This window comes from Elephas maximus, chromosome 9, assembly GCF_024166365.1.
Source record: "Elephas maximus indicus isolate mEleMax1 chromosome 9, mEleMax1 primary haplotype, whole genome shotgun sequence".
Lineage (NCBI taxonomy): Eukaryota > Metazoa > Chordata > Mammalia > Proboscidea > Elephantidae > Elephas > Elephas maximus.
Genome location: NC_064827.1, coordinates 58,611,218 through 58,638,388, shown reverse-complemented (window position 1 = coordinate 58,638,388; position 27,171 = coordinate 58,611,218). Strand labels below are relative to the sequence as shown.

General features: G+C 44.6%; 1 protein-coding gene across 4 annotated transcripts in view; it reads left to right on the top strand.

Annotated features, from left to right (window-relative positions):
- EPB41L4B (erythrocyte membrane protein band 4.1 like 4B) overlaps positions 1-22,090 on the top strand; it is a 163,691-nt gene extending 141,601 nt beyond the window's left edge. The window contains exons 21-25 of one of the 4 annotated variants that reach the window (XM_049896284.1): positions 843-1,032; positions 2,747-2,824; positions 12,679-12,747; positions 19,779-19,924; positions 21,943-22,090. In XM_049896284.1, the coding sequence (XP_049752241.1) occupies positions 843-1,032; positions 2,747-2,824; positions 12,679-12,747; positions 19,779-19,924; positions 21,943-22,012 (553 nt within the window). In that variant the 3' untranslated portion in view covers positions 22,013-22,090. Of the gene's footprint in view, positions 1-833; positions 1,033-2,746; positions 2,825-12,678; positions 12,748-19,778; positions 19,925-20,506; positions 20,593-21,942 lie in introns of those variants that run through there. The other 3 variants (XM_049896280.1, XM_049896281.1, XM_049896282.1) reach the window with 3 other exon arrangements.
- Positions 22,091-27,171: the final 5,081 nt, after the last annotated feature.

Here is a 27,171-nt window from a genome sequence, read left to right as displayed (position 1 = left end):
AGAGTAGGAGGTCGACCCTGAATCTGTTTCCTGGAAACCATTTTTAAACCTTGAACCAAAACTATCCCACAAAGGCATTTTTGAACTAAACAACAGTTTAGCTCCATTAATAAAGAATGTTTATCTTGAGCATTGCACTCTTTTAAAGAATTATCTATATGAGATCGAATTGACAACAGTAACCCTAAAGCACGGATGAGAACTTTAGGGCACAGAGAGTCTAAGTTAATGGTTGTGAAGTAATATGGGTAGAGATAGTGAGAACAGTGACACAGTGTGAAGTATGTAACCGTTGTCTGTACATGGACTGCACAGGTAAAAACTGTTGAATGGGGGTATGTTTTGTTGTGTATATTTTCATCAAAAATGAAAAATGAAATAAAGTATGAGGAGTTGATGGTACTGTCCCACGCCATGCCAGGATGACCTTGGCCTCGGGGATAAGCCCAGGTTGCCAGGCCTGACTTCCTCATGATGACTACCCATCTAGTATCCTTTCTACTTGGGTCATCCCATTCTGTCAATAAGCTTCTAAGACCAGAGCTACTTGGTCCCTTACTCCTCCACTGTCAGGCCAAGAAAGGAGCCATTTCACACTTCACACAGAGCCTCGCATTTACCCTTCAAGGGGAAGCCACTCAAAATAATACCCTCTGGCAAGTGACAGAAAATCCAGCCCAAATTTGCTTTGGCAAAAAAGTCAAAGTATTGGATCCCATAAACTGGACATCTGTTTGGGGAGCCCACCCACTCCGCCTTCCCCCTCTCCCCCCTCCCCTCCCTCCCCACAGCGTGTTTATTATTGTAATGAGCAGAGCTTCATGTGCTTTTAGTAACCGCAGTGATGAAGACGACCTCCCTCCAGACTTGGCGGAGGCAGTGGGAGCGGCCACAACTGCAACCACAAACACAACCTCCACTACCACCATCACCACCACACAAGTCTCAGTGCCGCTGGCATCTCCCAAGGTCCACAAAGTCAGCTCGCCTCAGAAGTCAGAAGGCAAGGGCCAGCCGTCCCCAGTGGCCAAGGTATGGGGGAAAAGCCCTGCGAAGTAGGAGAGCTTGCTGAGAATTCAGTATACATTTCATGAAGTGGCATCCTGTGTGCATAATTGACTGTGTATATGCTCAAAACAACAATAACAACCACCAAAACATGTTCTTTAAACAACCAGTTGCAAAAACACAAGCCAACTGTTTTTAAGAGACAAATAGTACAATGTAAAACCATGTATACTGTATGTACTTCAAGAGCAATTTAAGCGATTTTTGAAGGCAGTTCTGATTTTAGAATATCATCTGTGCATAAGATATTACTGCACTGTAAAGACAGAAAAATTGTTTTTTCCCCCATAATGGACAATTTGGAGGAGTAAAAGCATAGAAGTGTCCCCATTCCATTCCTTGTACTGGGTGAAACAACGACAACAACAAAAACCCAGTTGCATCAAGGGGATTCCAGCTCATAGCAACCCCATATGTGTCAGAGGAGAACTGTGCTCCATAGGGTTTTCAAGGCTGTGACCTTTCCAAAGCAGATTGGCAGACCTTTCTTCTGAGGTGCCTCTGGATGGGTTCAAAGTGGCCACCTTCCAGTTAGTAGTCAAGCACTTAACCGTTTGCACCACCCAGGAACTGGAGAATAAAGCACCACACATCTGTGCAAGGTACTATTACTATCATTAGATGACACAGGCAAATTTGGATGCCTCCTGGCATCTCCGGTTGGGTTTGCCTCAACGGTGGGGAGTCCCATCTTAGGTGTGTACAGGCTCTTATCATATATCCCATGCCACAGTTAAAACCAGGCTGAAATATTTACAGAACTTGATTGCACGCTTGGAACAACAGAAGGGAGTTCCAGGGGCATGCGGACTGCATTCTGCCAGAGGCCATAGGGCTCCCTCTCCTGGCCGTCCCTCTCCTGAGGGCCTGCCAAGTTAATGGGCTTGTTTTTCTCCTCACAAAGGATCTCAAGGCCCACTATGCTGCTGAGGTCCCAGGGAAGGAGAAAAAAAAAATTTTTTCTAAAAAAATAAACATAATTTTCCAAGGTGCCACTGCCCACCATGAAGATCTTCCTCATTATTGTGTAGACCAGGTTAAGTTTCTTGAAGCCTTGGCTCTCCTGATTCAGGATAGAATCTTTGTTCTCCTTGTACACATGCAAAGGATTCCTCAAAGTGTGTTTCCCAGAAGACCAATCAAAGAGCACTTAAAGGTAAATTCCAGGCTCCCTCAAGAAAAGTTGTTTGCAGATATAAATATGAATTTCACCATTCCACCTCACCCCCTACTTCTACCCATTAAGGTTTCAGGGGGTGGGGGGAAAGTGGGATTCAGTCTCAACATCTTGTACGCTGCTGAGCGAGGGAAATGTTGGAGGATTGTCGTGGTAATGTAGGAATCCCTGGGTGGTGCAAATGGTTGGTTGGCTGTTCAAACCCACTCAGAGGCACTTCAGAAGAAAGGCCTGGCAATCTGCTTCCTTTTAAAAGGAAGTTTCAAAAACTCTCTGGAGCACAGTTCTACGCTGCACCCATGGGGTTCCATGAGTCTGAATCAACTCCATGACAACTAGTTTGCTTTTTTTCTTGTCGTTTCTTTGGTCATGATAGCGAGGTCAGGGTTAGAAAGAGGGTAAAGGAGAGGCTGGGTACCTCTGCCTTCTGGTTAAATTCAGTATAACCTAGGATTGCCAACCCAGCGTTGTCACTAACCAGGAGTATTTTTGTCTTCTTAGAGCCCCTCTGACCGAGGAGGTGCCTTTACCTTGGAGCCAGGTGATCTTCTCATGGATTTCACAGAAGCCACTCCTCTGGTAAACTTTCCATTTTGCTAAAACCAGAAAAGCCACAATCATAGAACTATCTTGGCAGTGGGACAGACGGACAGAGGTGGGCAATGCTGTTGGGAAGGGGCTTCTTGTCCTGCTCACAGCCTGAGGCTCAGGGAGTTTTCTTCTAAGGTTCAGGCCCCAGGGCCCCTCCATCCCTGGAGCCCTTGAGGGAAAGAGGTGCTACCTTTCCTCTGAGGGTGGTTACAGGGGTCCTCACCACTCCTGTCTGCTGCTCCTCAAGTGTTGTAGGGCTCCTTGGTGCTTGAGCCCCAGCTTCACGGTTTCCTGGACTGCACCCTGCATGCCCACCCATGGGGCATCTCTTGCTCTTGCTTCTCACAACCTGCTCTGGTCTGAAGCGCTGGCTCAAGCTTCATCCTGGTCTTCCAGGCCCCTAAGTGCCTCCCCACTATCCTCCATTCCCTACATACACTTCTCCTCTTAAGGATGGTGGCTCTCCTGGGACTTCTGCAGGTGAGAAATCCTTTTGGAGAGAAAGCACTGGACCAGGAGTCATGCAGACTGGACCCAGCTCCAATCTCTGCTCTCCTTCTTAAGAGCTTTGTCATTGAATAGTCACTGCCCATCTTCTATAAACTGAGAATGTCATTGTCTGTTCTGTCTTCATCGCAGAATTGTTATAAGGATCACATGAGAGAGAGAATCCTTGGAGAATAAAAAAAAAAAATTTGCACCACAAATACGTGCAAGGTATTATCATTATCGTTAGAAGATGCAGGCAAACTCGGGTGTATCTGTGGCTAGACTCAGCTCAGTACCCAAGTGAACTTGAGCATCAATCAGAGTCTGCAAATTTGGAATAGGAGTCAAAGTGTGAGCCAAGTTGAGAAACATCTCCTGAGAGCTTACTGTGTGCCCAACCGTGTACTAGTCTCTGGAGGCCAGAGGCTAGAGGGAAAGTGAGGTGAATAAACGACCAGGGACATGAGAGCTACTTAGGAGAGCTCATGGAGCTTCAGAAGTGGGAGTCATTCAGGGTGGATTTGCTGGAGGAGGAGCATAGTGGATGGGAAGGAATTCTGGGAGGGCTTCCAGGAGATAGCAAATGGGGCAAAATGCTGTCCAGGTTTTAGAAATTATCACCGTTCTTGCCTTGGCTAGCACAGGGAATCATTTATACAGTTGTACTTCTAATCTGGAGAATTGGTATGATCTGAGAGCTTCGAGTCAACACCTTTGGATAAACAGCTGACAGCTGATGGAGGGTGACACTCTGCTCTGTGAGCCCCTCAGAGTTATCTCACCTCCTGTGTTCAGGTAAACATAATAAGGTTATTTGTGGACTTCTTGTTAGGCAGGTTGCTGAGACTTCACAGATGGAAGGGCTCTTCTGCCCTTCAAATAGGGTAACATAGAGACAAAGAGCCTTCCAGCATCACCCCTTTGCACAGATGGGGGAAACTGAGTCCCAGAGTAGGGTAATCCTGCAGGGACTCAGCTGGAGCTGGAACCCAGGTTTCTGGCTTCTCTTCCAGTGCTCTCTGTATCACATTAGGTTAAGCTCAGCCTCCTCTTAGGGAACTTGCCACTTTGAAGAAGAGCAATGTCTGGGAGAAGGGCTGCATTTAAAGTACTCCCCAGACAGGAAAGAAAAGGAAGGAAGGGGCTTGGTGGAAGAGACAGGAAACTCGGAGTCTGGGCCTAGTGCTACACCAGTTGGAATGCAAGGCTTTATTTATGGGAGCTAGTAGCAATCTGAGGACATCCAGTCTAGATAAAGGGCAGAATCCCCCAAAGGGACCGAAGAACCCCTACAGTACAATCTGAAGGCCTGAGAGGGCAAAAAGGGAAGAAGAGTAAGTCCCAAGGGCTGCCTTGAAGAAACCGTGCCTGGTGGGGGGAAGATATCTCTTGAGCAGCTCCCTGGCTGCTAAAATGTGCTGCAGTGGATGCCACAAGACAGTCTATGGAGACTGTTACTGATGTGGGACACGGCGCCTAAACCTGTCTGGAGGCACTGGGGAAATGAAAACTTCATTGTGCCTGGGTTTTGAAGTATAAATAGAAGTTTGCCAGTGGGAGAAAGTAGACCAAGACATTCTATGCAGAAAACACAACATGAGCAAAGAACTGAGAGTTTCTTAAAGCGCCTGGTGAATCTGAGGACTGGGGTGAGTTTACAAAAAAATTCATCATAGCTTTGACAGGAGTGGTGGGATTCCCTTAGAGACTATCAAGTTCTGTGGCTCCACCTTATAGATTTAATGACCCCATCTTTTCATTGATGGAGCATGACCAACTGAGATTAGAAAGGAAGCTAAGATTCTGGCAGGACTGTGTGCCCCTCCAGCAACAAGCTCATTGCCCTCCCTTGGGTACCCCATTCACATCTCTGGGCAGCTCTGACTCAGTTCTGAAGAGGGTCCAGGGGACTGATATCTTTCTACTGCACCAAGACATGGCTGCCAGCCTCCAGGCAAAAGCTTACAATGAATACGTGTTCTCAGGATGAAGCATCCTTTGCCTTGCTTGTGTGAATGTGAGGCATGTGTGCATGTGTACAGGACTCAGGGAGAAGGTGTGCCTGAGGTCTGGCATTTGGTCAGAGCCCACTCCCTTTCGGGCTTTCCTCAGCACTGTTGGCTTTGACCTTACAACGCTCCAGGGTCCTGTCTCACTGAGTGCCTAGCAGGTGAAGGGGCCTAGAGAAGGAGAGGGGACTGAGGCGGTGGGCTTCTCCCTTCGTCTGGTCCTCTCCCCTCCATCTCCTCCTCCCAACATCTCTCTGGTCTCGCTGTTGGAGTGCTTGAGGGGGGTGTCTGTGTCTCAGAGGACAGCCCAGTAAAGAGTGGACTTAGGGCCTGGGACTTGGAAACTTGTTCCCAGTCAGCGCTTCATGGTGCCACTGTGTCAGTAATCGCACCTGCCTCTGGGGGGTCAGCATCCTGAACATTGTGGGTGAAGGCTGCAAGGGGCTTCTTTATGCACCATGGAAAGGAGCCAGAAGCAGAGTGAGGGAACAGCACCCCCGATGCTGGACTTGTGGCCAAGATTTCCCCGAGTACTCAGACCCAGACAGTCAGCTGGAACAGTTTCTTGGACCATCTCATCACTTACAGATGGAGAAACTAAGGCCCACAGAGGGGCAAGCACTCATACCAGTTCACATAGCTAGTCCACGTCAGAGCCAGGACTAGAACCCAGGCCCTGTACTGAGGTCCTAGCACTTTTCACAGTGGCACGTGGCCTGAGCCAGGGCATGTCTCTCTCCTTCCCCACTAACGAGCCCCCTCCCATGGAGCTGGTCACATGCCCTGGCCTCAGCCCTATCCCCCACAGCCCAGCTGGGGACAGCTCTGAGACCATCTCAAAGCCTTCAGCCCAGGTTTGGTCCCCAGAATTGCCACGTAGGGGTGAGGAAGGGAGGTGCTCAGGTACTTGGTCTCAGAGACTCAGCCTGGATGAGGCCTGGTTCCTTTGCTGGCAGTTCTGTGAGTGGACACACCTTAGCCTCTGGCCACTTTCTCTGGGTCTCCCATCGATATTCCCCTTCAGAAGTGGAAGCAGCATTTTGCAGAGCAGGTGTCAAAGTTTCCCTGGTGATACTCATCACACAGGCATTTACCTCTCCTTCATGGATACTTTTCTGTACAGCCACCTTCCAAGCTCACAACCTGCCTTGAGCCCCCTTCCTCCTATGAATGAGGCTCTGAAAGCCCCCACCAGCTGCCCTAGCTCCTCAGGCCAACACTGGAAGGACAGGGAACTGGAGGGAGAGGAGTGGGACCAGGTTTTCTTCTCTTGATTCAGCAACGCTACACCAAGAGGCTCTCAGAAAGAACTAGTGTGACCCTATGACTCTTGCCCCTTGCGTCCACTCTCCTTGTGGAGTGGGTTTCGAAGAAGCACAGTCCAAACAGCCAAGAGTAATAAAAAGATTCAATCTTTGCCTGGCATCTCTCAAAACTTTAAAGAAGATTAAATTAATAACTCCTGGCAGCTCTTCTTGAATCTCTTTTTGCCTTCTCAGTTCTCTTGCACCCTGCCATTACTCTAAGGACTTTCATTCTCAAACTTTCCATAAAAATACTTTTTCCAACTTCACTCTTACAACTTTTTTTCTCCTTTGTGCAAACTTTTTCTTCTTAAATTGCTAACTCTTTTATTGCGTAGGTCAATTTATCAACTCTTAAGCCTTATAAGCTTTGCAGCTTGTTTTCTGCCCATTTCCAGATTCTGGATAACAATAGTTCATAATCTGATCTGAGTTTCTTGGGTAGGGCGGGGGTGGGGGGAGAAGAGGATAGAAGAGGTGGGGAGTGGAGATGGGAGAGGTACAGACAGCACCCACTCTCCATTTTGTCTTCTCTTTTGGGGTGTGCATATATGTGTACATAGGGTGGAGGGCTTGCTGGTGATAGATGAGGCAGGCTGGAAGGAGGGCACATTTGCAAATGAATAACACTAGAGGGTAGATTCTTGCCCCCCAATCCAGGTCTGTTGTGCTAGCTTCCCTCTCAGGTAACACAGAATATAAACATCTCTGCCTTCTGAATCCTGGCTTTTTGTCTTGGTCCTCTGATTCCTGTACTTCATGAGCCACTTACCCAACTACAAAGCAGAGCCAGTCAGAACCCAGCTGTGTTCTCGGCCATGGAATGTTAGTCAAGAGTTCTTGTATCAGGGAGGAGGTAGAGCTGGCCAAAAGAAGGCTGTTGGTGCACAGGGACAGTCCTTGGGCTAGGTGTCAGGAGAACTGGGTTCCCCCCTGGTTCAATAACTTGGTTTTTATTTTGAACCTCATTCTACCAGGAGGGCTGAAGCTTAATCTCAAGTCAAACCAGGGTGCCCCTCCCTTCTCCCTAGAGTTTTATGTGTGTTCTACAGAGCACAGGGAGGTAGAGGGAGGACTGTTTCGTCCATGATGTCATCTGTTCGCTGATACATACAGACACTGTCTCTTCTACCTTCATGCCCCTTTTGGGTAGGTGGAAACCACTCTCTTGCTGGAATGTGTGAATCCCTCCCTGATGGATACACCACACAATAGGCTACCTCGCAGGCACTACCTCAGCAACCGGGTACAGAGACTCTCTGCTCTTGAATGCCTGTGTCTCTGATTGGCCCATGGAGGAGGGGGCACAGGGCCCCTTTCCTCAGTACTTCTAAGGTCTACCTCCCTCTAACTTTTCTTCTCGCAAACTGGCTGGCAGTCTCTTTTCTGATCTGGATGATGAAAGAGCCTGACATGTTTTCAACACCATTGTCTATACCAAGAATCTTTTCTGCTCCCCAAAGAGTTGGATTTTGAAACTCAAAAGCCAAGTATCTATACAAGAACCTAGCTGCCTGAATGTGGAAAAGACTCAAGGAGGAAAGGAAATACCAGGAGCAAAACATAAAATGGCGTTTCAAAATAGTATCTTATTACATGTGCTATCTTATATCACTCTTATTTAATTACAGTCAAGAGTGTGGAAGCCCAGGGATGTTCTTTTGTGTGAAATCACTCAAATGCAGATTTAGAAAGGTCAGAAGTGCTTGCGGGAATGGATCAACATGTCTTTACCATAAAGGTCCAACACTGAGCAAAGCCTTAAGCCATTCATTATAACCTTCAGTTATGATATATTTTGGCCTCTATGCAGCATGTCCATGTTTCCTGATCATTTGTGTCAGTTTTTCTTCTCTTCTGAAGACACACATCGAGTGCCTGCTGTTATAATCAGAGACAAAGGCCCAGTAGCCTGGAGTCCCTGGTGGTTGGTTCTGGCTGAAGCCTTGATGCACTGGGGCAGTGGTGGGAGCTGAGACCCGGAGGGCTGGCAGGAGTCAGCTTCATGCAGGCCTTGTCACCATCCTAGGAAGCTTAGGGTTTGCCCTGAGGGCCGTAGAGAGAAGTGGAAGGGTTTTAAGTAGGCTGGTAAAACTGGACTGCAGGTGACTAGCATGGATATTAATCAAGGATTCACTTGTTTGTGAAAAATGGAGTTAGAAATTATCAACATGAGGGCCTAGAAACCACGAATTTAGACTTTGCAAAGGCAATTTCTGCATCCCTCAAATTTGAATAGTAAAAGAAGGCTGTTGTGAAGACCATTGTGAGAGAATGGTTGTCAAAGCCCCTTGAAATTTGTCCAGAACTACGCAGTTGTAGAGAGGACAGACTTAGATCAATTTGGAGAAGGAAAAAAGGCCTGCATTTTTCTTGATCGTATTTTCAGTGAATTTGCCCAGGGGCTGTGTTTTATTCTTTATGGCAGAATGATAACCAATGATTTCAAGGAAACTCTCTTGAACTAAAAAATATGTGTATTTGTTTTTTGGAGTGAGTGGTCTTTCCTTTAAACCCAGAGTAACCCTGTCAGCTGCTCCCACTCCTACATCAGAGCATTCTTTGTTCACCATCTTCATCCTCACCAGTGCAAGCTGTTGGGCCTCTGCTGTCTGCATGGCACATTTCTGGGGCTGGGACGGGAAACTTGGACCCCAAATGGCACGACATTTTTCTCACAATGCTTGGTGTCTTTCAGCTAAGCAGCAAGGTGCCCCAAGTATCCCAACTTAAAGGTCCATACAGGACTCTAAGGCCTGGGCCCATGGACATGCAGGAGGAAGAGAAGGATCAGGGCCAGTAAGTTTTCTGAACACAGATAACAGAGAGCCACGACAGTTCAAACCCTAAACCGTATGTTCCTCCTCCCTAATATATCTCTCCTTTAGAGATCTCTTTTGGACATGTAGTCACATACACACCACAGAAACACATAATGTGTGCCCTTACTTTGCAGGCTGGAGGAGGGCCCTGAGCATGGAAGTAGATACTATCAAGTATGTGTCTCTCCTCATATTGCTCCCAAGGCAGATAATCACTAATTGATCACGGCTCTCTTTCTGGCTTGGCCTGGGCAATGCTTCAGAATCCTCAACAGCATGTCAGGAAGCCACTATCAATGCTGGGGAGTTGACACAGGAGTTGGCCTCTACCTGCCAGTCCTGAGAATGGGTTTTGTTTTGTTTTAATTGTGTTAAACATACACGTAAGAAAACATTTGACGTTTCAACAATCTTCACGCGTACCTAGGAATGGGTTTTGATGTATCATTGTGCTGGAGAAGACACATGAGGGCCAGAGAGGAGGAGAGGAGGCTAATAAAAGAGGGAGGTGGGAGGGGCTAGAAGCCAGCTGGCCAGAGGCTGGAAGTCGGCTGGGGGCCAGGCTGGCTTGAGAGCAGTCCAGCATTGACAGATCCGTCTTGCACTGTGCTATCTTTCTCTCCTTCCCCCTCCCTTATCTCCTCTTTCTCCTCCCCTCTCTCACCACCTCCTCCTACCCTTCTCTCCTCTACTCATGAGCAGGCAGAGCCCGCCAGCGCCCCCCACTGTGCCCACTCTCGCTGTTCTCCTCCACTCTCTCTCCCCATGAAGGAAGAGCCCACTGGAGTTTGCATGCACCCTCCAATCAAAACGAGGCTGGTAGGTACCTGGCAGGGCAAGGGGCCTGCGAGGAGAGGTGAGGTGGGCAGGAGCTCCCAGGCAGCGGCCCGGTGGGCATGCATGGGCATCAGACCTCCAAAGAGCCAGGCTCACAGGGGCTTTCCCTTCAGGATGGCTGTAGAGTTTGGAATCCAGCCAGCCCTGGTCAAGCTGGGACACATGGTTTTGGTCCCACCTCTTTGCCTCTTGGTCTCAAGAACCAGGGAAAGTTTGTTTTCCTAGAGTTTTGATGAGCACAGATGTTTTTTTTCCCCAGAGAAAGAAATATGTTCTAGTATTCATCAGATGGACTCTTAGCTGTATTTCTATTGAAAATAAAAACTATTTTTACTTTTCTTCTACTGCTGTTTATCAAGATACCACTACACTAGGAGGATTATGTAACAATTTAAATAGTTCACCCCAATCCCAACCTAGCACAATGTTTTTTTGCATGCTTCCTTCCAATATTTATTCATATCCATTCATAATTTTACATAATTGTAATCTTAGGGTCCATATTATCTCCTGTTTTTCTCTTTTCACTTAATGTGGTGGTGTTGGGGTTTCTCTCTCCTTGTTACCACAGTCTCTCAGACTGTCCCTGTTCCTACTGTCATTAACTTAACCAATTCTTCACTGCAGGATGTGTGCTTTGCTTCCAGTTTTTCACTGTTCAAGAGAACATAGCTTTTTACATCAGGTGTTTTATTTTCTTAGGCTAGACCCTGCTAGGTTAAATATTGCAACTTTGACTTTTGCTCTATTTCTAAAGTGCTTTGTACCAATTGACAGTGCCATCAGAAGAGAATGAATATGCTTTGCCACAGCCTGACCAACACAATGTGTCTATTGGAATGTATTTTTCTTATTTATATAAAATAATTCTTCGAAGTTGCTTCATGTTTCTTTGCTTAATAGCAATAATAAAAACACCCTATCCCCTTCTACTTCATGATATTCTGAGAGTTTTGTCTATGTTTCACTTTGATATAGATCTCAGAACACCATGTTGGACCATTTGGTAACACAAGGACAATGTCTGTTGGCAGCACAAGGTTTCACCCTCTTGAATGAGCTTGAGAGTCCTTCTTATACTGTGCAGCAGGCAGCTACTACTAGCAATCAGAACTGGCACCTGAGTCTAAAGGGAGTTTGAGGTCCATTCTGGGAATTCTGAGATGTTTAAAGAGATTGAAGAGAGTTCAGGGAAGGGGAGCAGGCTTGGGCTGGACATTTCAGTTCAGTGCACAATGCAAGGACATTGTCACCCTAGATGGTGAGAGCTGTTCCCTTCACCCATTCAGAACATCTCAGCATATCTGAGTCTGGTCTAATGTGTTCTTGGTCATCCCTCCCTTATGCTTCCCCTTAGAGTGGCTCAGAGCATCTGGTAGCTATCCCAGGGTCTACAGGCAAGACCCTGAGAGACACAAAGACTGCTGCCACTGGCAATGGTAGCCTTGGTGTCCTGGACATGGCCCTCTGGCAGCTGAGTGGCACAATATCATTCAACCAATAGTTGTGCTGGAAGCTACAGACAAAGCTAGAGTCAGCGTCATTGAGCCTTTTGTCCTTGCAGTACCCTAGTCCTGCTTAGAGAAATAAGCCCCAGCATCCCCCAAGGCCTCCAGGGAACCAAAGACAAAATGACAAAAGAGAAAGAAATGGAAGCAAAGGCTCTTTTGGCACCATTATACCTGACCAAGTTGGAACATCCAACCCCTATCAGACCACCCCTGTGCTGAGGCTGCTCCCAGCCCTGGCACTTCTGAACACCATGCCTTCTTTGCTCAAAGGCCAGGATTGCAGGGTTCTTGCCTGCTTGTATGAGTTCCCCTTAGGTTTTCTTCTACTGCCCAAAGTTTACAGAGAGTCCAACAATGAAAGTAAATAGACCGGGAGTATTTTCTGGCCTAATTAGCCCCAGGCCTTCTGGTACCCTGCCTGCTGTGATAGACTGTCCCAGGATGTGACCTCCCAGCAGCCTCTAAGCTGTTCCCCACAGCTGCACAGAAGCCATCAGAAGCCACCCCAGGCAGCCCTGCTTGCCTCATTATCTACCCTGAACATAGTCTTTTGTGGGTCAGGCTATACATAGGAACCAGCAGAAGCAGACCTTAGGGAAGGGAGTTTCAGGGCAAGGTAAGCATGAGATACCCTGCCAGTAGGCATTCCTGCCCAGGCCCAGCCCTGCAGTACAACTACGGCACAGCTATTCCCCCTTGCAGCCCTCCTGAGGGACCCTTTGTGCATTTCCTTACATAAGCCATGAAATCTCTGCCTGTGTGTGTTTCCCCAGACCCTTCAGGAGGCTTAAAAGTGTGCTGCCAACAATTTCAAAACTTTATTTTCTAATTTGAAAGTAACACTCTTATCTTTCTTTTGTTTTTTTGAAGATAAAAACATTCCCGGCTGATACAGTGAACCCATTTCCTGATCCTTTCACCACAGGCCCACATTTTACTGTAAGTTGATCCAGAAAACAGATCTGTGTTTTAAAACATGGTTCCCAAGTGGCATGCTTTTCTGTGGAATGCCAGACGGCAATGCCAACAGCTTCTTTTGATCACTGTGAACTCAGTGTGGTTGGGAAGGAGCCGGGATTTGGGGTCTGGAAATGGAAGTAAATGCCCTAGATCTGCCTCCTGATAGTTGTGTGATCTTAGGCAAGTCACTTTACCACTCTGAGTACTTCCTCTTATTTAAAGTGGAAATTGTAATAAAAATATCTTTTTTGTATCTGGTGGAGACAAGAATCAAAAAGGATCAAGGATTTGAAAGTGTTTTTACCAACCAACGGAGTCCCTGGGTGGTGTAAACAGTTAAGTCCTTGGCTACTAACTGAAAGGTTGGCCGTTTGAGTTCATCCAGAGGCACCTCGGAAGAAAGGCCTGGATATCTACTTCTGAAAGATCACAGCCATTGAAAATGCTGTTGAGCACAATTCTACTCTGACACACATGGGTTTACCATGAGTCAAAATTGATTCAACTCAATAGCAACTGGTTTGGTTTGGTTTTACCAACCACAGAATATTCCACAAACGTTGATTCCACAATTATGATTGATGTTTCGCCAGGCTGGAGCTGCAGGGTGGTACACTTAACAAGACCAGGTAGTCATGACAACCAGCTTCTTGTTACCACCTTTTGGTCTGTCTCCGAGCAGCTTGTTTAAGCTCTCAGCAAAATATTTAAATGTCTTTAAACATTTAAATATTGAAGTTTCCTCATCTGCAAAATGAGAGGTTTGGATGATTTTCCAGCAATTTTTCAGCTGTTCAACTTTTCTTCAAATGAAAGCTTCTACAGACACTCACTATACAATGAGCTGCCCTGTGGAGCAGAAGTGTGGAGCCCAGGATCCCCTCCTCCTTCTTCTCACTGGGATCAGAGTTTGCAATCCCTAAAACTGCATGATCCCGGAGGCTCCTTCCCAACAGTCTCTGGCCTGTCTGGAGGACCTATAAGGTGGGCTGTGAGGTGGTCTAGGGGTGGCTCTAGTGTAGTCTCATGAGCTGGAGGAAGGCCACTCCCTGAAGCCACATGTAGAGGGAGGGAAGGGGCAGTGGCTGATTTCAGTTTCAGAGGAGGAATGGAGAGGCGAGGAGGTGTCCAGCTGTCCAAGCAGAGGAAAAACCAGTGCCTTAGTCATCTAGTGCTGCCATAACAGCAATACCACAAGTGAATGGCTTTAACAAAGAGAAATTTATTTTCTCACAGTCTAATAGGTTACAAGTCCAAATTCAGGGCATTGGTTCTCAGGGAAGCCTTTCTTTCCCTGTTGATTGGCTCCGGAGGAAGGTCCTTGTTCTCAATCTTTCCCTGGTCGAGGAACTTCTCAGGCACAGGGACCCCGGGTCCAAAGGATGTGCTCTGTTCCTGGTGCTGCTTTCTTGGTGGTATGAGATCCCCAGCTCTCTGCTTGCTTCCCTTTCCTTTTGAGAGATAGAAGGTGATGCAGGCCACACTCCGGGGAAACTCCCTTTTGGATCAGGGAGGTGACCTGAGTAATCCTTTTAACCACGGGCAGAGATTATGATTTATAACACACAGGAAAATCACAAAATGGAGGACAACTGCATATGGCCTAACCAAGTTGACACATATTTTTGGGGGACACAATTCAATCCATTACAACCAGGTACCTAGGATAATCCATTTCCAGGGTCACTTCCAGCACCTGCCTTTTAAGAACCACAGAACAGAGATATCAGGGCTGGGCCAGGATGTTAAACGCTACTGCCCAGACATCCACCCCGGCCCCTGCAGTTCTGCAGGACACAGCTACTCAGCTGGAGGCTCCAGACTCATTTCCCTCAGTTGGCCATGGTGGACCACTCTGGCCTCCTGCCCAGCCTTGGCAGTCCTGTGAGGCACCCAGGGAGACCTTCCTGAAAGCTGGGGGCCAAGATGGAGCAGGAAGCCAATGTCAGAAACCAGACCGAGACTTTTAAGAATTGGGCAAAAGTGGCCTGTAGGCAGCCGAAGCAGGCAGAGGGCACAGCGTGAACCAGAGTCATTGGGCAGCAGGGGTTATCACGCATTCAAGAGACTGAAAAGAAGGTCAGCGTGGCTGGTTGCTGAGAGTATGGGGAGTAGGGTATGAGAACAGGAAGGAGAGGTAGCCAGGAGACACACTACTGTAGAAAAACCACATTAGGGATTCTGATCTTTATCCTAAGAGCAGTGGGAAGCCTTTGAAGGATTTTAAGCAGAGCAGTGACAGCCAGGGTAGATGCATTTGGAAATAATTCCTGTGATTGCAGTGGGGGTACTATTGGGACCAGGTCAGAGTGGACTGAAAAGCACTAGGCAGAAATCTAAGACAAGGAAGAGACAAAGGCGACAGGGCAGAGAGCTTGACCCTGAGTGGTTTTGATGGTGGAGGGACAGATGGGGATGCATTTAGAAGGTTGGTAAGGAATTTGTTTGGATGAGTAAGGATCCCAGATTTCTGATTTATAGAACTTGGATGGACAACAGGTTCATTCACTTAGACAAGGAAACTTGAAAGAAGACTGGATTGGGAGGAATAATGAGTTTGCCTGTGGCCATAATACATAAGAAAGACCTTTAAAATATCCAGGTGGAAACAATGAATGGGCAATTGGATAGCCAAGACTGGAACTCAAGTGAGAGGACTAGACTATACCCCTTGCCTTGGAGTCGATTCTGATTCATAGCCACCCTACAGGACAGAGTAGAACTGCTGCATAGGGTTTCCAAGGAGTGGCTGGTGGATTCCAGCTGCCAACCTTTCGGTTAGTAGCCAAGCTCTTAATCACTGCACCACCAGGGAGCTGTTGGCTGTTGGATGGTAACTGAAGCCAAACTGATGGGCTTCAGCCTCCCAATTTTCTTGCCCATGTGTGTCATGTTCTATTCTTTCCACCAAGGTCGAGATGCTTGACCTTGCTCAGGCTTAGCTTCTCCACAGCTCCAGACTTATTCTGCCCCTAGTCATAGGGTAGTTCAGCTGCTCCAGGGAACTTTGCACAAAGTTGGTCTGCGTATTGATCCAGCCTTGATTTGGGGGGCTGCTTTCAACAAATGGCCTTCTTGTGTGATCCTGAGACCAGTTTCTACCTTGTATTCAGGCTGTTAACTGGATCTCTGCTTGATGCCCAGCCTAGTGCTCTGGCCCATCTAGGACAAGGGCCGCTGGCCTGCTCTGGCCAGTTTTGTGTCCAGTGTTCTTCTTCCTCACCTGGTCTGTCCCTCTGTTACCTCTTTTGTTCCAGGGAGAGTTTATACATTCATTCATTCAACAAATATTAAAAAGACGGGTACTCAAGAGTTAAGATTTAACACTAGTCATTTTCACTGCTTCCTTAAGGTTACTGTTGAGGGAAATCAGCGTGATTTTTTTTAATTCACTCAAGTGAATAGCGGTGAAGAACAAAATGACTGCCCGTACAGTTTGGTGCCACTGCCTTGATTTATGCTAAGGGCCCAGCACTTTAACCCACCATCACCTGTGAACCACCAATACAAATTTCCCTCTTTTTCCAGAGGGAATCAAAAGTGGCATTTATTAGCTCAACCTCTACCTACTTCACTGAAGCAACAAGAGAACTTCTAACTCCAGCTCCTGTATCAGGCAGGATAGGCTAAGTCGTGCTTTAACACGACAACTTGAATTTCCTACTCATACTATAGGTCATGGATGTGCTGAGGGCTCTGCTGTGTGTTGCTCTCTTTCTGAGACCCAGGCTAATAGAGCAACCACCACAGGGAACATTGCTAGTCACGGTGGCAGAGAAAAAAGAAGAGAGGCGACAAACTGGCTCTTAAACCTTTCAACAGAGGTGAAATATAGCATCTCAGCTCACATTTCATTCACTCAAGCAAGGCACATGGCCACAATGAACTTCAAAGGCAGTGGGAAGTTCAATCCTACCATGTGCCTGGAAAGAAATCATGGACAGCACGCATGAATGCTACAGCTACTATTCATTGCCCAACATTTGTGAGAGCTCTCTGTGGCACACATCATTTGCTATACAAATCTAAGATGCACCTGTTCTCGTGGTTAATCCTTTGGCTTGGCTCCATTGCAGACCAGATCAGTTCTCTCTTTAGGAGCAGGTGTAAAACACAAACAGGGGCTTGTATTACTCAGCAATAACCTTTCAGGGCCCCAGTCCTCACAGATAAGCCTTCTCTTCCCCATTCCTCAAGCCAGATACATCCTTACCGAACTACAGCTGTATCTGGGATTTTCATTGGTTTTCTGTGGCTCTCTAGGAAGGGCAACAGATCGGTATAATCATGAAGAAGATATTGCCCGTTTGATGATCAGGGCCTCTTCTTCAAGAAGGTATGTGATCAATTCCTCTGAGTTTAGGCCTAGGAGCTAGTGTGGAAAATCAAGTTATAAAATATATAGCTGGAATGTCTGCACAACATGATGAATGTAATTGACGTCACTGAATTACACATGTAAAAATTGTTGAATTGGCGGATGTTTTGTTATATACATATTTCTTGCCATGATTAAAATATATATATATATATATATATATATATATATATATATAGCTGTTATTGTCAAAATGGTGCAAAACAAAAACTATGCACAGGAAAAATGCCACAAGAAATATATTAATGCTAATAGTAAGGGATTATGGGCTTTTTTTTATTTATCTACTTTTATACATTTTCTAAATTTTCTATATAAAATTTATCAGCGTGTCTTGCTTTGTAATGAAAACAACACCACTAAATTATCCTCCCCCAAGAGAGGCAGTGTGCTGTAGGCCAGTGGTTCTCAAACATCAGAATCACCTGGAGGTTTTGTTTAAACACAGGTTACTGGATTCCATTCCCAGAGATTTTGGTTCTGAAAGTCTTGGGTGGCATCTGGGAGTTTGCATTTTTATCAAGTTTTAAGATAATGCTTAAAGAACCACTACTATAGTGATGAAAATCACCCACTATGTGGTCAGTTAACCCTGGTGTTGCAGTGGTTAAGTGTGTGGCTGCTAACCAAAAGGTCGGCAGTTCGAATCCACCAGCTGCTCCTTGGAAACCCTATGGGCAGCTCTACTCTGTTCTACAGGGTCTCTGTGAGTCAGAACTGACTCAGGAGCAGTGGATTTGGTTTGGTTTGGTTTGGTTTTATTAGGGCCTCTAGCGTTGATCCTATTTTTTCTTCTATGAACTTTATAGTTTTTGGTTTTATACGTAGGTCTTTGATCCATTTTGAAGTAGTTTTTGTGTATGGTGTGACATTACTGGCACAAATTAAAAAAAAAACAGAAAATGACAAATGTTGGAGAGGCTTCAAAGAGACTGGAACTCTTATGCAGTGCTGGTAGGAATGTAAAATGGTACAACCATTTTGGAAAACGATATGGCGCTTCCTTAGAAGGCTAGAAATAGAAATACCGTATGATCCAGCAATCCCACTCCTAGGAATATATCCTAGACAAATAAGAGCCGTCACACAAATAGACATGTGCACACCCATGTTCATTTCAGCATCGTTCACAATAGCAAAAAAATGGAAACAATCCAGATGCCCACCAACAGATGAATGACTAAACTCTGGCACATACACACAATGGAGTATTATGCAATGATGAAGAACAATGATGAATCTGCGAAGCATCTCACAACATTGAGAATCTGGAGGGCATTTTGCTGAGTGAAATAAGTCAATCACAAAAGGACAAATATTGTATAAGACCACTACTATAAAAACTCGTGAAAAGGTTTATATACAAAAAGAAACAATTTTTGATGGTTATGAGGGAGGGGAGGGGTAGGGATGGAAAAACACAAAATAGACTATAGATAAGTGGTAACTTTGGTGAAGGGTAAGACAGTACACAACACTGGGGAAGGCAGCACAACTTGTACAAGGCAAGGTCATGGAAGCTCCATACCAAAAAAAACAAACCTTTTGCTGTTGAGTCGATTCTGACTCATAGTGACCCTATAGGACAGAGTAGAACTGCTCCATAGAGTTTCCAAGGGGCAACTGCCAACGTTTTGGTTAGCAGCCATAGCACTTAACCACTTAACCACTACGTCACCAGGGTTTCCAGAAGCTCCATAGACACGTCAAAATTCCCTGAGGGACTGAATTACTGGGCTAAAGGCTGTGGGAACATCTAGGGGAACATCTAGCTCAATTGGCATAACAGTTTATAAAGAAAATGTTCTACATTCTACTTTGGTGAGTAGCGTCTGGGGTCTTAAAAGCCTGGGAGTGGCCATCTGAGGTATTCCACTGGTCTCACCCATTCGGGAGCAAGGGAGAACGAAGAAAACTAAAGACCCAAGGGAAAGATTAGTCCAAAGGACTGATGGACCACAACTACCACAGATTCCACCAGACTGAGTCCAGTACAACTAGATGGTGCTCAGCTACCACTACCAACCGCTCTGATAGGAATCACAATAAAGGGTCCTGGACAGAGCTGAAGAAGAATGTAAAACAAAATTCTAACTCAAAGCAGAAGACCAGACTTACTGGCTTGACAGGGACTGGAGAAACCCTGAGAGTATGGCCCCTGGAAGCACTCGTAGCTCTGTAATGAAGTCACTCCTGAGGTTCACCCTTTAGCCACAGATTAGACAGGCCCATAAAACAAAACTAGACTAAAGTCCAGCCCAGGGGCAAGGACTAGAAGGCAGGAGGGGACAGGAAAGCTGGTAATAGGGAACCCAAGGTCGAGAAGGGAGAGTATTGACATGTCGTGGGGCTGTTAACCAATGTCATAAAACAATTATTTGTACTAACTGTGTAATGAGAAGCTGGTTTGTTCTGTAAACCTTCATCTAAAGTACAATTTAAAAAAAAAGTAATGTATATAAAGTGCTTAGCATAGTGTCTGACACAAAGTAAAAACGCTTAATAAATGGCAGTTGACTTTAGCTATCATTAAAAAATAACAGGAACAGTATGGTGAGGCTTAGGGAGCAGCTGACAGTGTGAAAATGGAACCCAATTAAAATTAATGTCCTCTTTTCTGTTTCTTCACCAGGCCAACTTTCGAGAGAGTAAATTGCAGTGCTGCCCTGGGCAGTCTTCCCCATTGATTCCAGCTGCGGCCCTGAGGCCTTTGACAGAGACCGTGTCCACAGTGCAGACAGTTTATACCACCCGGAAGCCTGTGTCTCTGGCAGCCAGGTCAGTCAGATCAGCGCCATCAGTACTGGCAGCTGTATTCTGGGTAGTTTTGCTTTGAGGGACTCATATTGCTTGTGGCATGTCAAGTCTATTTAATGATAAGCTTTTTCACTACAGGTTAGTTAGTAAACACATGCAAGTATTTACCTTGCTTATTGGGTCATCCACCCTGTCAGGGATTGAAAACTTAAGAGGCTTTGATTCTGTAGGAAGATGCTGTGGGGTTGGGACAGAGACAGATGGCAGCCATACCTAGAATTGGAATCTTTGATGTGGTAAAAAATGTGAAATTGTTCACAGCAAATGACCTGGTAAGCCAGGTAAGCACCGTGCTTACCTTGCCTATTGGATCATTTGCCCTTGTGTGGAAGCATAAAAGGGGGAAGGTTTCACAAGTAAGCTGGAAAGAAAACTGATAAAAGTGGGCTCAGCTGCCTTGGCTGCTTTTGTGTGCCACCTGCACGACTCCGGACACGGGTCAGGGGGAGCTGAGGCTGCTACCTCCTCAGTAATTCAACAGTTAGTTCATTGTGCTCACTGCTAGAAACACAGCAGGACAACAGAGACAAAAATCCCTTCCAGGCTCTCTTTTGAGAAACATGAAAACTTCAGAACCTGCCATTCTACCCACTGAGGATCTGTTTTCTGTGTTGTCCTCACCACTGAAGAGTGTAAGCTCTGGAATCCAGACTGCCTGGAATCAAATTTTCGTTCCAACACTTCCATCCAGTCTTGGGCAAGTTACTTCAACTCCCTGACCTTTAGTTTCCTCATCTGTGAAAAATGGGAACAATAACAAACAGTACCTACTCATACGTTCATTGTGAGGATTCCACATTCCAGCCTTTAGCACGAAGCTGAGAGTAGTGTATGTCATATTGGCTGTTCTTTAGTGATGTATTGTGAAAAAAAAGGCTATTTCTTAAATTTCTAAACACAAACTTATACCATAAAAGTGAAAACACTTTTCAAACCCCAGATACAGATTTTTCTATCCCACTCCCCGTTCTGCTAAGGATTACAGTTCCAGATAAGGAAAGCTTTTGTAATCGACCTGGACGGTGTGCTACAAACACGTTTCAGAGTGGAAGGAAAGAGACAACTTTGGTAGATAAAAATAGTTATTGAGCGTCTCTTCTATGTTGGGTGCTGTCGGGAGCTGGTGATGAATAGGGCTCGTGCAAGCAGCTGTGCCCTGCACAGATCCACCCACATGAGGGGCGCAGGTGCTGAAATCCTGCCTGGGCCCCACTTGCCAAGCCCTGTGCCTGCAGAGCTGTGTCTATCCAAAGGGTGCATTTTTCTACATTATACAAAGGCATCAAAAGACACAGTCCCTCCCCTCAAGTAGCTCACAGCCTGGTAAGGCGTACAAGATAGGAATCAAACATTTTGGTGAGTACATTCAGGGTGCTATAGCAACACTGAGGAGGTTCTCCTAACTTTGCCCAGTCAAATACTGATAAATGTCTTCCCTATCAATTCTTATGGAGTCCCTGCGTGGTGCAGCTGATGTGTTCAGCTGCTGACCAAAAGGTTGGAGGTTTGCGTTCACCTAGAGACACCTTGGAAGAAAGCCCTGGTGATTACTTCCAAAATATCAGCCATTAAAAACCATATGGGACACAGTTCTACTCTGACACACATGAGGTTGCCGTGAGTCACAATCGACCTGATGGCAGCTGGTTAACTGGTTATAAATTCTTTAGGGTATTGATGCCCCACAACATGCCCTAAGACTTTCAAAAATGTGGACTTTTAATCTATTTTTCTCTTTTTTTTACCAACCATTGTGTGGGCATGACCCTTCTCTTCCTCATCTCTATCCCCAAGGCTTGGTACGATGAATGATTCATCTAAACAAAGTCAATTAATTTTCAAAGTAAAAAGATACTGGTTCAGTAGATGAAGTTTTTAAACGTTTAGAAGGGTGCCTTCTTTGTTATTTAGTACAATTCATGATTTTAACCAAATTCTGCCTTTTATATCTCACTATTTTGTCACCTACTCTTCTTTAGTGCAGAGACACTCCGCCAGGAACTGGACAGAGAGAAAATGATGAAAAGACTGTTGATGACCGAACTATGAAATTCTTCCCTCGTCGCCTGGAGGATGGCATGGTGCCTTCTGTCCCTTTTCGTTCTTCGGGCTTTGTGTGCACTCCAGCACGACATACAAATGTTGTGTGCTCTGTGCTTCCAGGTCTCCATGGTCAGTTAAAGCCAACTTCTGGCTTGGTTTTTATCGGCAAAGTGATTTTCCTTCTCCTGAGCGTTAGAGTTTTTCAACTACTCAGTGTAGCTGAGACAGGATTTGGCAAGTCCAGGAGTAAAAAGATGGGAAAATGGGGATTCCTTTTCGGAAGTACCCGTGTACATATGTTAATAACCACAGGGTTAATATGGCGCAGAATCCTTTACTATCAATCTCAACCATGTGATTTTGTATGATTGAAACTTGCACCAAGCTTTGACTGTTTGTTAAAGTCATTTTTAATGAGGGAATAACTAATTCTTTATTGCTGGTTTTTCATTTACACTGATAAATACACTGGTCTTCTACAGTCCTTAACATTCATTTTTATTCAGACATAAGTAGATGAACTAAAAAAAAAAAGAAAAAGAAAGTTGCGTATCACCATGACTGAAAGTACTTCAGCTTAATTGGAAATATAATTTAACTTGTGATCTTGGTATTATTTGGGATAAATACAATTTATCATTGAACTCAAAGCAAGAAATTATAAGCTTAAGTTATCTAAAAATTCTTATAAGGTTAAGACGATTCAATATCAAGACGATTCATTTGGGTGTCCCGTAAAGGGAAATTACTTCTAAAGTTGATCAATTTATCTTCTGGTGACAGAACCTTGAAGAGAAGAAATCTTGCTCTTTTTATATAGTTTCAGGAAATGTGTTTTTAAATTTTTATTATGCACTTGAATAACTTTGCAGTAAAAAAGGAACCCCTTAACCACAAACTATCCCTCTAAATTGTTTCCCAAGCTTTATCGATGTAGATGTACATATTTTTACATACTATGATTAGCGTGTACATATTCTTTTGTTGTAATTCCTCACCTAACACATGTCTCCTCCTATCAACACAGATCCTGCTCTCACCAATTTAAATATCTTTATATCAATGTGTCATGGTTAACCTCACTTTTCCCCATTGTTAGATATTTGAGTTATATCCAATTTTTCATTCTAACAAATAGTGCTGCTATGAATGTCTTTACTAAAAAAAAAAAAGTTCCTTCTTTTTGAATGATTCCTTTGGGAATATCTCCAAAGAGGGATTACAAATTCAAAGAGCATGAATTATTTGATAGCTCTTGTTTGGTATTGCCAGGTTCTTTCCAGAAAGATCCAATCTCTGGGTTGGAAGGACCTAGGAGGTAATTTAGTTCAACCCTCATCCCCTCTGAATGCTTGAATCCCCTCTACAATTTATAATGCCACCAGCAATGTATAAGCATTTCTATTTACCAATAACTCTGCCAGTATTGGGTTTTGCCATTTTTATTTATTTTCTGTAGTTTAATAGGTGTGTATAGTTGTTCTTGAAAGGTTGTTTTATTTCATTAATTGCTAGCAAGACTGAGCGCTTTTCCACGTGATGATTTACTAGCCGTATTTCCTTGTGTGTAAAATGTCCATCCGTTTCTTACGACCACTTGTTAAGTAAAAATGATCTTGTACCTTTGTATCAGAACTGTATTTTTATGTTATATTGTATAGTTTGCTCTCCTGTCCCTATCCTTAAAACTGAATGGTGCCAATAATTTGATACTAATGATTACAAAAAAAAAAATCATGCCTCATTTACTAGTATTGTTGTAAAATGAGACATGTAAGCAGATATTCAGATAACTGAGGATTAACCCTTTAAGTGCTGACTCTTTAAAATTTTAATATTTTTTTGAAGGATATCTTTCTAAAATGTGTTACACACTTCCCTGCCTTAGTAAACAGACTATAGCGGAGAGTATAACCTTTTTGTCATGAGTCATGGTCATCATAAGCATCAGCCCCTTTTGTACCTTGGTGTGGTACAGTGAGGTCGTCAGGAGCTATCATAATGTGCCAGCCTCGGCTTTGCCTTTCACAGACTAATGCTCTCCTCGTGGATGGTTTTTACTGCAGTCTGCTCCATCAGTGATGTCAGGGCAATTGTAGTGTTTGGGGCCTTTTATCCCAACTACATGACCCCCAGCTGTATTTTGAAACAGCTTTAGCCGTTCTTTATCTCGTACACATGATACAAAATATGTTCCTGTACAATGTGGGAGATATCTGTGTCTGGGGTTGTCACCTCTTGCCAATCCAAGATCCTCCTCTTCTAACTTGCTTTCTGAGGCTTCTATCTTCATCTCCTGCTCTGTGATTGAAACCTCCAGGGAAAAACTGCAGGTTTCTTGGGGAAGCCAGGAAACCAAGTATTACACGTGTCAGGTTTGCTTCGCTTCAGAGGAGGGATGCATGGGCTTTTGGCCACTGTGTTGTGGAGATTCCAAGCCTCCTGCTTATTCCTCACTTCCCCCCTGGGTTTACAGATTTTCAGAAGGTTGATGTCGCTGGAAGTCTGACCACAAGCTGGCTGTTTCTGTATATGAAAACCCAGTACCTTTGGCAGCTCAATTCTAACCAGTAAAATTGAGAGGATTCCATTGTTTCAGCCGTTGTCCTGGTTATTTGACTATTTAAATGTATGGCGGGTACTTTACATTGTGACCACAGGAGATGGAATTGTGTTGGGTGGATTGACAGAGTCTAAAATGAATTGGTACAATCACTTCACATTTTTATATACTTAAAACCAAAACAGTACCTTGCGGTCGGTCACTTGGCACACACCTATATGTCAGCTTACTGACAATCATTCCAAAGCAAGTTTCCCAACTGGGGGCCACAGATTCCTGGTGGGCCTGGTGGGTTACTGCAAGGAGCCTGGGAATCCTGCAGTCCAGAGCACTTGTGGATTATACACTGAATAGGAGGTCTTTGTTTGAAAGGTCTGAAAATTAAGTCCCAGAGCATTCAGAAGATCCTGCTTGGATGCACTCAGAATCGTATTTCCCAGGATAGCACAGGGATCCTCTGATATCATCATCATTCTTTAACCATCTCCAAATTTGTAGCCTTTTCTTTTTAAATTGTGGTATCATACAGCATTTTAACCATTTTTAAAGTGTACATTTCAGTGGTTTTTAGTGTATTCACAATGTTGCTCAGCCATCACCACAACCTAATTCCAGACCGTTTTCATCATCCCCAAAAGAAACCCCATACCCATTAGCAGTCACTCCAACTTGCTCTTCCCCAGCCCCTGACAACTGCTAACCTAGATCTGGCGATTCCCGACATTTCATATACATAGAATCATACAATATGTGGCCTTTTGTGTCTGGCTTCTTTCACTCGCATCATGTTTCCAAGGCACAGCCATGTTGTGGCATGGACCAGTGCTTCATTTGCTTTTATTGTTGAGTATATTCCATTGTATGGATATATCACATTTTATTTACCCACTCATCAGTTGATGGACATTTATTTCCACTTTTTGGCTATTATGAGTAATGTTGCTATGAACACTCATGTAAAAGTCTTTGTGTGGACATATATTTTCATTCCTTTTGGGTTTATACCTAGGAGTGGAACTATTGGGTCATATGGCAACTCTATGTTTAACTTTTTGAAGAACTGCCAAGATCAAAGCTTTTATTTTTAAGAAATCAAAAGTGAAAAATCACATATATTAGGCAGCCAAAAGCATGAGCAAATCTGTAACAGGTCAAATTATCAACACAAAACATTGATTTGGGGAGTTTTTATAACGGAAAGAAATTTTTTTTAGAGAAATGACTGAAGAGAAAATAAAGGTGCTTTTTTCTTTTTTTTTTTTTTTAATGAAAATGAAATTATACTCAGGTTAATCTCCAAGGTTACTTGTTTGAATAGCCAATTCTTATTCAGCTAGTGGTCTGAGAATGTTCAGAGAAAGTTCTTTCCCAGAAAATGTACCCAGAAGAGGAAGCCACCATATTTCTTGGCCACTGGGTGGATTCACACTGGTGGGAGCAGAGGATCTCTACAAAACCGGGGATGAAACTAAAAGGGGAACATCTGCTGAGGGTGGGAACAGGACTGCCTACAGTCCTTCCAGGGCTTAAATCTTTTCAGAAAACAAGAATACGAAAACCCATAAAAGACAACTTAAGGGATGGGAGGGAAGCTCATGAAATGGATACCGTCAAGTCTGTAGGGAATTGGGAGCCCAAGTAGGTTCCAGTGTGTGCTTAGGATGACAAAAGGTTCAAGCAGAAGGCCCTGGAGAGGCACACAGACTTGGAGTGACCATAAAAGCTATGAGTTATCTTCCTAGAAAAGTGCATACATAATAGCATTATTCCAGCACTTTCAGAGGGGCCTCACATCACCCCTGAAGCCCATCTGTGATGCCCCCAAGAATTCATGGGCCCCATGTCCTTGATCATGGCTAGATCATTGAAATCTACAGATTACCTGCAAACCTTATTTAGGCTGTGGTTGCAAACTTTCCCCCAGAGTCCCCCTCCCTAAGGGGGCAGGGGAACCCCCTTTTATCAGACCAATTTACAGGGGAAGCAAATGACCTGGTTTTTGTTTGCCTTCTATCTTGTACCATCACTGTTAATTGTAGTAACCAAAATAAATGAAATAAAAAGAAAGTAATAGGTGACTGCTTGGATTCACAAACCAGAAAATCAACACTGAAATCAGAAGACTGACACTTTCCCTGGTGAACAGGAAAAGAATACCCATATATACCCACTGCCTCAGTTGACTCACAGCAGCCTTGTGAGACAGAGTAGAACTGCCCCATAGGGCTTCCAAGGCTGGAAATCTTCACAGAAACAGACTGCCATGTTTCTGCCATGGATCCGCTGGTGGGTTCGAACCATGGACCTTTTGGTTAGCAGCAGAGCGCTTAACTACCATACCACCAGGGCTCCTCAGAGAAAAGAAAGGAATTTTAATTTTTAAGAGTTTTTTTTTTCTTTTTTCCCGGAGGGGGTGCTTTCTGAAGGATTACACTTTGTTTGACAGGTTTTAAACAGATTGGTTTTGTATTTTAGAATTGTATGCATCAGAGAATGATGCAAAAGATGTTTTGGGGGGAAGAAGTCTCTTCGTTTTGTTTTTTTTTTTAAGTAATTGTAGTTCATCTTACTTTTTTCAAGCAATGAATCTGATTTATTTCTT